The 10,457-nt window shown below is 38.7% G+C and overlaps 1 protein-coding gene across 1 annotated transcript in view; it reads right to left on the bottom strand.

Annotated features, from left to right (window-relative positions):
• The window catches only part of LOC109475883 (thymocyte nuclear protein 1-like), an 8,577-nt gene extending 6,160 nt beyond the window's left edge, over positions 1-2,417 (bottom strand). The window contains exons 1-4 of the mRNA XM_019776698.1: positions 2,245-2,417; positions 1,142-1,263; positions 340-408; positions 132-227 (exon numbers count right to left, since the gene is read on the bottom strand). Coding sequence (XP_019632257.1) covers positions 132-227; positions 340-408; positions 1,142-1,263; positions 2,245-2,272 — 315 coding nt within the window. The 5' untranslated portion in view covers positions 2,273-2,417. The remainder of the gene's footprint in view (positions 1-131; positions 228-339; positions 409-1,141; positions 1,264-2,244) is intronic.
• Positions 2,418-10,457: the final 8,040 nt, after the last annotated feature.

Here is a 10,457-nt window from a genome sequence, read left to right as displayed (position 1 = left end):
CCCCCCCCAAAAAAAATAGGGTTGGCAGTATTTTCTAGGGACGGTTGGGAAACAGGGAACACAACATGAGACCTTAGGTACACAACTCTAGGATCAAATGTATGTAACGTAATGCTGAAAGAGACTAGTACCTCTACTATGCCTGCTATTCCTGGCTCCTTACAGTTACTGTGGTAGAAGAAAGCTTTGTGTCCCATCCTCATCTGGTCTCGCATGAAGTTACGGGCCTGTGGAGAACAGAAAGTTGTAAGTCTTGATTATTTTGATTTACTGAAATTGTAACAATAAAATACACGTGGAACAAAGGCAGTTTTTATTTATTTACCAGGTACCACATACCTGGTAGTTCCTGACTCCATCCCAGCATGCCGTCTGGTCGGGCTCAGCTTGTAGATCTGTGATCCCAAACTGTACAAAAACACAAGTCAGAATACACCAACCAATACACAATCATCTGTAAGTTTCATATGCTTTAACCCTTGTCTAGCCTATGTAACCCAAGGTCCGGGGGGCTCCCTACATAGTCCGCCACCCAAGATGTTGGGTGGCCGGCAAAAGCGATTTAATCAGGCTAACCCTTGTCCTGCTGACATTTTTTTTACACAATACAATGTAATAATTTGATTGATAACTTGACTTTTTTTTGCACTGTGGTGGCTTCCACATTCATTGCGTTTTGCTGTGGTGTCGTGCGTTACCCCCCCCCCCAATTGTACATACTCAGGGTGCTTTATAGATCGTATGTGGGACACATGTAAAGATGGTCTCTGAAGGACAAGGGTTAATATTCTTACAAGTTACATCTGAAGCAAACGTTCTAGTTGGATAGGCTTGATTTTGAAATTGTTTTAAGGCACATTACAGACATGGAAACCTGGATATATAAATTGAATTTTCAGATCATTTTCTAATATTGTAAGTTGTAAAAATCAACCATATCCCATATCATATTGATATCTGTGAGGCAAAAATGTGATGTCGCTGACAGAAAATGGTTGCTTGTATCATTTATAGGCTGGGTCTAGCTATACTTAATTGGTGATAAAGGGACACCAGGAAGTAGAGTGTGGAATTTACACTAATGGAGATTGTAATAAAACAAACAACAAACAAGCAAACAAACAAACAATACTGTAGATACCTTCACATCCACCCCTTTCTCAAGCCTAGTCTCTGGTTCTGACTTCATTAGCCAATGGGAGTAGGTGGGTGTGTCCTTGTTGTCATGGGAACTGGTCTTGGAGGAAGATTTTGGCTTGTGATCTGGGAGAGAATTTTCTTATGTAAGCCACTATTTCTTATGTTTACCGAAGGAAAACAGTTTGTTTTTGCTCTGTTTTCCACGATTCTTCTCCGAACCAAAAAGGTCAATGACCTGAACCAGACGTCTGTCACCATGGTGACTAGTGTTGCAATGTTATAGCACGAGAGTAAGAATAAACAGAGCAGAACATATGTGAAGGAAATGTTATGCATTTGCTAAAATGCAAATGTTACCTTCCTAGTTTAAGGCCGCAGAACACAGTATTTATGGGCGACCCCCAGAGTCTATGACGCGGGTATAGAAAGTAGTGCAGACAAACCTCTTGCATTCTGGCTATAGAGGTATCTATGAATGAACTGCACTGTGTGGTAAGGAAAGGTATCGGCTTGTACACAGTATGAGTTAGATTGTGAAGATTTCCCTAGCTGTTGAACGTGTATAAATGCGCGGCATTACGCAACCACGTTCCAGGGTGAGCCAGCTGCAGTTCCGTTGACCCCGGTAGAGGGCCAAATCAAAGTGGTCGTCATTATGTTAAAAAACGATAACTTTTTTTGGTTTTCAGTTATTTTGTAGAATATACCGTATATTTCAACATATTAGTTGGGCTTGATTCTCTAGTGCACCCTACTATAATTTTTACCGCGTCGAAGTGAGTCACCTCGTGGTGCTTAACTATAGGAATCCCCATAGGGCGAAAACTGGGTTCTGCCACCTTAAATTCAAATTTGAATATTTATCCTATGTGCATTTATAGTCAATAGTTCTAAACTTTAAATGGTCTAGATTTTTTTAGTACACACACAGCAACATAATAGGAATGAAAGGCAAATAGAGCATTGTGAATATATTGAAGAGCAAGCCTAAGACAGATACATATAACGTAATATTTGTGAAAACAAATTTCTTAGAGTTACACGCCCCCCACCCCCTAAGATAGCCTATTCATAAGTCTGCACATAATACAATAATAACCATACCGATTTTTCTCCGCTTTCTTGGGGGCATTTTGAATATCCTACACACAAATATCCTGTCAAAGTACCGGAATATGACTTCTTAATTGCAGAATATGATCCACTTTCTTCTAAAGTGTACACAACTGGGTCCGTATCACAATCTTTTCCCGCCGTTGTGAGGTCAAAGGTGAAAGGTCAACTGCCCGGATTATACATAAAGTGTAGTTACATGTTAGCTGGTATATATCGTTGTGTTCTCCTGTATTTAATACTTTTATAGAGTTTACTTAAAGGAGCATTATGCAACATTTCTGCAACAATTAATTACAAAAAAAAAAACTTCTTGTGATTGTAATTTTTCTCCACTTTTCTACATATTTGCAGAAGTCTATTTGTTAATACTAATAGTAACGTTAACCAGAATAAACATCATTGATAGTAAACAAAATATACATCGAAGAAAATAGCAACTTGCCGGGCTGCCAAATATATACAATAACAACAAACGACAACCGTTAAACTGATTACAGGCGGCCTTTCCTTGGCCCAGAATTCTTTGCAGGTTCGTCCGTCGGTGTCTCGAATGAACCAGTAGCAGGTTGGACAGCGGATTTGAGAGGAACATTTTCTTGGCGCGCGGTGGACACAATTCAGGCAAGGAAAGGTTCGTCTTTTTTTTTCTTCTAACCAGATCAGTTATTTAGATCACACTGTCTTAATTTTATGTCTGACATCTTCTGAAGACCCCAAAACTAGTGCGCGCGTGGGGAATAAAGAAAAAAATTCAAGCAAAAAAAAAAATACTGCTAAACCACAGCCAGAATGCCAAGCTGGAATTGTGAATTTGCGGTAGTACATACACATAGCGACGAATACGACAAGCCTCTTGATATTGCTGGTTATGAGATTGTTGAGATATCGTCACTATCAATTTCTGTTTTCCTTTTAGTCAGACGTGTATTTAGTCTAGTGTTATACTAGATTTGGTTAGACGTGTTTCCGCTAGCAGAAAGTTCTTTTCGGTTGATCAATAGGCACTTTACTATACAGCATTACTTCAACATGGGCATTAAGTAGCCAAAGAAGCACTCAGTTCTTCACATTAGTCAAGCTCTATACACGTTCTAAAAACCTTGGCACAAAAAACAGCAGGGCGCCGGATCAGGCCACACCAAGTAAATTTTATGGATGACGTCCTTTGGAGACCCTAAATCTAATGCGAGAGGGCGAAAAAAAAACAAGAAAGGCCCTAAAAAACAAGATGCCTAGATTAGAAATATACCAAGAGACGACAAATGTTAGGACACCAATTGAATGCGGTGACACAGTGTAACAATCAAGAAGTCTTTTATTCATCATCAAAACAGCAATAAATCAGGCGGAACAGCAGTTGTCGTCCTGCCCTGTTTTCGTGTTACGGGTTTCACGTCAATCTGACGATTTTCGGCACTGTCGTGACTCTTTGGTCATAGTTACAGGAAGCAGAATTTCTTGTTTTTTTTTCTAGGAACAGGCCAAAATCAATGCGCGCGCGGACATCATCCATAAAATTTACTTGGTGTGGCCTCATATAAATTAATTGAACGTACATTTTTTGTGGACACGAATGGTTGCTGTGTATCAGTAGACCCCTGGTGTGTGTTGTACATTGGTACAGATACCCATTATATTTTTCCCTGAACAGTTGAAAACAGTCCTTTTCTTACTACTTGTTACAGTCTTTCCATCTTTCAATGCAGTAGTATCATTAAAAGTTCAAAATTCATTGTTTAAATTTTGAACCAGCCTGGTGTGTTGACTTCATGGCTCCTATGGTACCATTTTGGGCCATAATAGGATGCCTAGGCCTGTTTTTTTTTTCGCCCGCCCGCTCCATTATTTTTCTAGAAAAATCCGTTAACCAAGAAATTAAATTGGTGTGGCCTAATGGCAGGCTTTTAGATAGCTTGAAACAACGCTTATAGTCAGATGTGCAACGGTAAGATGTGACAAGTGTGTTACTGCTATATATTCTGTGTATAGTAAATCATATTCAGGGTATAGTAAAACATATTTTTCAGTTTGTAACATTAATAAATACTACAATCGCATGTAGTAATCTCCAAGCAGATCTTTTGGTGACACTATCCAATTTATTTATTTATTCATTTGAATTATTTTGCAAGGTACCTTTTTCAAATCAAATGTTGTTACTAATTGATATTATTATTATTATTATCACTACTATCATCGTTATTGTTTTCATTTGCTGTTTTTTCTCATACTGCTGCCGACTTGTTATGTATCATTTATTACTTATCGAATGATTTATTATTTATCGTTGGCTCGCCGTTCTATTTACTTCAACGTTCATTATATGATTTGTTAATTCTTTGTCATCACCCTTGTAAATAGTGTTGTTATGATTTCTGTTGTTGTTTATTTTGTTTATTATTTATGTAATCCATATAGTTTATATTGGTGGGGGCTCTAAAAGGAGTATGGTCCTGTTTCCCCCAACCTTTTACATTTTTTTAGTTGTAATAAAGCTGAAATAAACAATGTAGACGGTATAATTGGCATGCAGTATCCAATACAACCGATAAAAGAACCCCTGGTATTTATAATTATAATGCATGAAAAGCCGAGGCATAAATGTACGTGAATAGTACACAATCAGGTCATCAATTCAAAAGGTGAAGAAAAAATAGTTTGCCTTCATATGAGCTTCTTTTCAGTTGTCGCTTTGTGGTATCCTACGGATATTTATGTCGATACGTAATTAGTAATTCTATACATTTTGATTCAATGCATTTACTCGTGTACTCGTGGTACTTTTTCCAAATTGCAGTAACCGCATGACTTGCATGCTTGAGCAGGATCTCAAATCAGCGAAGGTTTCGCCTCTATATAGGTTGTATTTATACACTTTACTTTGAATAGAAATCCAACAGTGAGGCAAGCATTTCTAATCTCCATACGTGACCGGAATGAAGAATCCCTGTTTATTTCGGTTTTTCATTCGAGGCTGCACACCCTCAAGCCTAGCGACCGTGTCTGACGTGGGATTATTCGGGAGCAAATCAACTGTATTTTATTTTTATTTTATTTTATTTTATTTTATTTTATTTTATTTTATTTTATTTTATTTTATTTTATTTTATTTTATTTTATTTTATTTTATTTTATTTTATTTTATTTTATTTTATTTTATTTTATTTTATTTTATTTTATTTTATTTTATTTTATTTTATTTTATTTTATTTTAATTCGATTGTGACGATACAATACACTGTCCACCCAGGCAGCATAGCTGATTTCGGGCGCCAAACAATACAAAGATTAAACATACACAATATAAGATACCAATACAGTAAACTAACAAGTAAAGATTAAGCTTAAATCAATCAGTTAACAATATAAAATACAACCAAGCATAATAAAGTACTCAATCAAGATAATAATAGCAATTATTGTTTTGGAGGTCAGAGGTCAAGGGCAATTGAATATAATAAAATATGTGAAGAAATATATACATGTATAACGTAAGATTGTAAAAGGTTAACTTGTGTGGTACCACGGGAAGGGCCATCTAAACGTTTTGTGGTGGAAATAAATGTTTTAAGTGCAAATAGTTGTTTGTTTGTATGCGTGTTACAGCCTGGTAGCCCCTGTAGTAGAACAGATTCGGTTAGACGGTGTGGTGTGAGTTGCTCTACTGTGGAGGAATCAACTGTATATGGAATAAAAGGATAACCCTTTAACTGCAAGACCAACTGAGTGTTGCTTCTTCGACGTAAATAAGCCTATTTTGGTAAAATTAACAGAAAACCATTACTTTTTTTATGTCAAAATGAAGGCACAAAATTGGGAATTCTCGCGTAGGATAATTTCATAGAAATAATTGTGGCAGAAATTAATAATGCTGGCCTACAGATATACGAACCATGGGTATACTCAAGTCAATCTACGATCTACGGCTCGAGGTGTTGCAAATCAAATCAAAGGACGCCGCAGAGCTCAATCTAGGTCAAACGGGCGCATCACTTTCGAATTCGACGCGGAAAAATACCCGGAATTATAAGTTTTAAGGCTAAAATCAATTCTCACCAAAACACATCACTTCTTATACTTTTCAGCCATGATAGTATCTAATGTAATTTGACAGAACATTTTGAGAAAACGGATATGAAAATTGGACCCTCAAAACCCTTTCGCCAATATTTTTACCGCGCACTATACTCCCAAGGTCGCGGAAGAATTGGAGTGTGCACCGTCAACCTGTCGGCTAAGCTTTCTGAATCGGATTGAATTCTGATCAGGACATTTGCTAGATCTTGGGCGAAGATCTAGATAATCTCCAAGCAGATCTTTCGGTGGCCACAAGACAATATCAAACAGTATCCACTTGCCACTATCTGGCTAAAGGATACTGCCTGGCCAACTTAATAATGTCTTGCGGCCACCAACTTCTTCTTGGAGTGTGAAATAAACACGTTGAGATGCTCTCAGGATCCAGCAGAATACTGGGTGTCGTAGATCGGCGTTGAATAATTGGCCCCATGTTTAAAAAATCGATACTATCCAATCTATCTTGTACCGATATGTATGTTTTAATGCTTTATTTGAAGAGTTAATACCAAAGGTTAATTATGTAACATAGTATTTGCATCAATCCAGTACTAATATTTCATTTAAAAGGATATTCGCTTGATTGTGATTTACTTCCACTTTTCAACATAATTGTGCAATTTTCTCACATTTACGACATCCATGATGTTATTTTTTTTAATTAAGACTCACACCTTTTGTTATGTTGGTTTTACTTTCATGTATATTTGTTTTGTTCTGTTCTGTACATTTGTTTCATTGTAATTTTGCGACTCCAGGAAGAATAGATTTCATGTAAATGGAGATCGAATAAACAAACAAACAAACAAACATGATAGGCGCTAGAAAAGCCTACACGAGGCACACCAGAATGTAGAATATAAACAAACTTGGCTGATAGCTGTGTTTCAAGCTTTTGAACAATCTCGTAAGGTGTCATATTTTGGCATCTCTACTTCCTGAACGGCATTTATTTGCTATGGAGTAAGGCTTTAATAATTTATATTTTAGGAAAATTCACCAAGTTTGGTGGTCCTGGCACAAGCCGTTCGGATGTTAGCCCCGCTTTGAAGAGGTATAACTGAAGATCAGATTAGATTCTTATAAGCTGCCCTCAAACGTCAGGAAAATATGTATTGAATAAATGGATCTTTGTTGCATATTCCTGCCCAAATCGGCTAAAAGCATGCACAAATGTGGCCATATCTGGTATACAAATGTTTATGTCCTACCTGGGCCGCGATAACGTTCGATACGGGTGTTCCGGCCCGTGTGATAACTAGCGGTACGGCCCGGGGGTTCTTAACGCGTACAGCCCGGGCCTTCCAAATGTTCCATAGAACGATTCGAACGCGTTTCGGCCTAACCGCGTGTTGTTGTATTTTTGGGGTTAGGGACACCAAATTTTTGCTCATTTCGCATTGAAAGGCGCGTATTCTTGGGTGGGTATGACATAAATAAAATACAACACGGTGTATTCCGTATCACCCTCGGTCCCAGCCCTCCCGCGGATCGGATCTCCCTCCGGCCTCCGGCCGTCGGGCGATCCGACGCGCGGCCGGGCTGATACCTCGGGCGATACGGAATACCCCGTGTTGTATTCTATATATATCTCACTTTTTGTGGTGTACGCCCTGCGTACCTAGCCCCAGGTGTTATTCTAGCTACGTTATTATGTCCCAAGTAAATTTGATTAGTCTGGGAATACTTGTTGTCTAAACAACAACGATAGATGCCTTGCAGGCAAATATGATAACGGTTGCCTAAAGCATGTAGATATCTAAAGCATGGGGTATGGGGTAATTGTGGGAAAGGCTTATCAGACAAGCTACAAAAGTTCCAAAACAGAGCAGCAAGAATAATACTAGGTTTACCATATAGATCACATGTCAGCTCTGATCATCTATCCAGCCTTGGCTGGAAAGATCTATCTTCACGTCGTCATATGCATCTCCTACAAACTGTACGAAAGTCGATAAACAACCAGTTGCCAGAGTACCTAGACATCTTTAACCGAACCCTAGAAAGACTAGAAACCCACAACTACTCCACCCGACACAGTATGAACCAGTCCCTGCGACTTTCTAAAGCTAGGTTGGAATGTGGCAAGAGAACGTTTGCTTATCGAGGTGCAGTGGGCTGGAATAAACTCCCACCCGGTGTTAGAACTGCACCGTCGATACAGACGTTCAGAAAACTGTATGCTCAGTTACGTGACCTCTGACTTCCCTCCCTCACGACCTGGCATGACCCCGATTACGAGTAATGGATCACGATTATGATTTTGTTTTTGGTGTTAATATTGTTGTATTTCCGTGTATATATGTGTCGTACCCAGGGCCACTCTGAAAAGCAGTGCTATGACACTGAGTAGTGCCACCCTGGTAAAAGAATACAGAAATAAATAAAAATAAATATTAAGCAGACATTGCCAGAATAACCTGACATTTATAGTCACTATACAGTGAAGTCGAGTTTCGCAGCAATTCGACTGGTGTCTTCTCGTTCACTGGACTTTTTTTGTTCATACTTCTTCGAAGTGTATCCTATGATCCCTCCAACCTTTACCATGCGCCTCCTCATTGATTTCAACTCGTGAGTCTTTTCAGAAAGTCCTCATCAATATTTTTCACTCGCGAATTGTGTAACTCAAGCCGTCTGTTATAATTAACCTCCGGGGGAGGAGGCATCCTTCCGCGGAAGGGTTTTGTAGGAGATTTAGATTTTCATGTTCGCAGCTGTTTCTCGCGTTTGGGTGGACGGGTTCTTTTGAGACTCGGTATATGTTTTGCTGTTGGGCTGTAGATGATGCACGTTCTTTTGTTATTATTGTATATGTATTTTCGGGCGTGAAATGGTGCCTTTTGGTGGCCCCAGAACACCCCTTTGAGTGTGAAAATGGTCGCGACCGTTGACCTTTGGCGTGTATTAGGCATTTACGATCTGGTCCATGAAGCTGACCCCTCGCACAGAGGGGTGTCTGGTCTTGATAAATTCTTTGTCAACATAACAAACGACATAAAATGTACAATAAAAAGCCCGGAGGTATAAAATCTCAGATTTTACTTGTTACAGTCTGTTAGCCGTCTGTAAAAATAATTGTATTGTAACATTTTGTCCTGGAATGCCCATTGTACAGAGATCTACACATCTCTTTCTTTAACACTATTAAACTGGGCCAGAGATTTACAAAGTTAACAAACGACGAACTGTTCACATACATAATGTCATCGTCTAAATACTAGTACCTGATGATTGAGAAACTCTGTGAATTCGTGTACGCATGTCTCAAGAGAAGAAGAAGCTAGCAGAAAGAAGAAACTAGTAAACTATTGTAAGCTTTAGAGTTAGGTGAATTATAGTATACAGTAGCTGTTTGTTTTGTTTTGTTTTTCTTCTTATACAATTCCCTATGTTTTAGTAACTAGTATCATACAGTATGTTATGTCATCCAATGCATTTAGCCCGGAGGGGCATGAATATGCAATAAACATCATTGTCATTGTCATTGTTATGCCGAGGTCATCATTATAAGGAATAATATACGCATATACGTAGTTCCCATTATTAATTTTTTTCAACTATTTTGTGCTTTGCTGTCTTTTATATCGTTCCATAGGACAGCCCGGCCGGGCCCCGGTTTGGAAATGTGACCTCAGCATTAGTAGTCAGCCACACGCGTTATGAGAGGAGAATTCGGCAAAAATAGACGTCCATAATTGGCTAGGGGAGTGAACCCGCAGCAAGGGTAAATGAAACGCTATGGTGGCCAAACTCTCCTGGCCAATTAGTCTTTCCCTTAGGCCACACCAAGTAAATTTTATGGATGACGTCTTTTGGAGACCCTAAATCTAATGCGAGAGGGCGAAAAAAAACAAGAAGGGCCCTAAAAAACAAGATGCCTAGATTAGAAATATACTAAGAGACGACAAATGTTAGGACACAAATTGAATGAGGTGACACAGTGTAACAAGCAAGAAGGCTTTTATTCATCATCAAAAACAGCAATAAAATCAGGTGGAATAGCAGTTATCGTCCTGTCCTGTTTTCGCGTTACGGGTTTCACGTCAATCTGACGATTTGCAACACTGTCGTGACTCTTTGGTCAATAGTTACAGGAAGTGGAATTTCTTGTTTTTTTTCTT

This window comes from Branchiostoma belcheri, unplaced genomic scaffold (genome assembly GCF_001625305.1).
Source record: "Branchiostoma belcheri isolate BF01 breed outbred unplaced genomic scaffold, Haploidv18h27 scaffold35, whole genome shotgun sequence".
NCBI lineage: Eukaryota > Metazoa > Chordata > Leptocardii > Amphioxiformes > Branchiostomatidae > Branchiostoma > Branchiostoma belcheri.
This window is presented reverse-complemented; position numbering and strand designations above follow the sequence as displayed.